We start from the raw sequence: 714 nt of genomic DNA on the forward strand, positions 1-714 counted from the left end.
AGTCTGAAGCCGTGTGGCCTGATGGCGTGTGACATGTGCCGGAGGGCGTCCCAAAGGGAAGGGGCGCGAGGGGTCTTTGCAGCTGCGACTTCCGTGCATTCACTCTCGTGGGACCGTCCCTGGGTCGGGGGCCACGTTTCCCGATCCTGCCGTGCAGTCCTGTCCCCCGGGGCCGCCCCACCACGAGGTCTACACCGCGGGCATCACATGCAGCTGCTCACGGCTCTGTCACCTCCGCCATGGAGCTGGACAGACATCTCGTTTCATTCTCATCAACGATAAATATCGATATATTAATAACATGATTGTATTGTCGCCCGCCCCGGCCGCCTCCCCAGTCCAGCGCCCCGCCCAGCACGCACAGCCTGGACAGACCCCCTTTCCTGCCCTCGGTCCCCAGGCCCCGCCCCAGGACCTTTGCATGTGCTGCACCTGATGCCGGGAGTCCCTTTCCCAAGCCGTCCCTTCAGGCAGTCCCACCCGCTGGGCCCCAGTTCCCGTCTACACCTCTCGGCCCCCCTCCCTGCCCTGCTCTCTGGGGTCCCAGAGCCCAACACCCCCACCCCCTCTCTCTCTGCTCCTCAGATCATCTGGGAGAAATGCACCTCGGATACAGAACAGATCGACCACGAAGAGATCGTGACCGTGCAGGAAGTCAGCGTCACCCGGGCGAGCACGTGAACCCGAAGATGCTTCTAGCCCCGGAACGTTCTG

General features: G+C 63.3%; 1 protein-coding gene across 1 annotated transcript in view; it reads left to right on the top strand.

The window, feature by feature from the left end:
• Nucleotides 1–708, top strand: part of CSF2RA (colony stimulating factor 2 receptor subunit alpha) — a 22,734-nt gene extending 22,026 nt beyond the window's left edge. The window contains exon 12 of the mRNA XM_077754728.1: nucleotides 586–708. Coding sequence (XP_077610854.1) covers nucleotides 586–681 — 96 coding nt within the window. The 3' untranslated portion in view covers nucleotides 682–708. The remainder of the gene's footprint in view (nucleotides 1–585) is intronic.
• Nucleotides 709–714: the final 6 nt, after the last annotated feature.

Source organism: Crocuta crocuta, unplaced genomic scaffold (genome assembly GCF_008692635.1).
Source record: "Crocuta crocuta isolate KB4526 unplaced genomic scaffold, BGI_CrCroc_1.0 scaffold221, whole genome shotgun sequence".
Classification (NCBI taxonomy): Eukaryota; Metazoa; Chordata; class Mammalia; order Carnivora; family Hyaenidae; genus Crocuta; species Crocuta crocuta.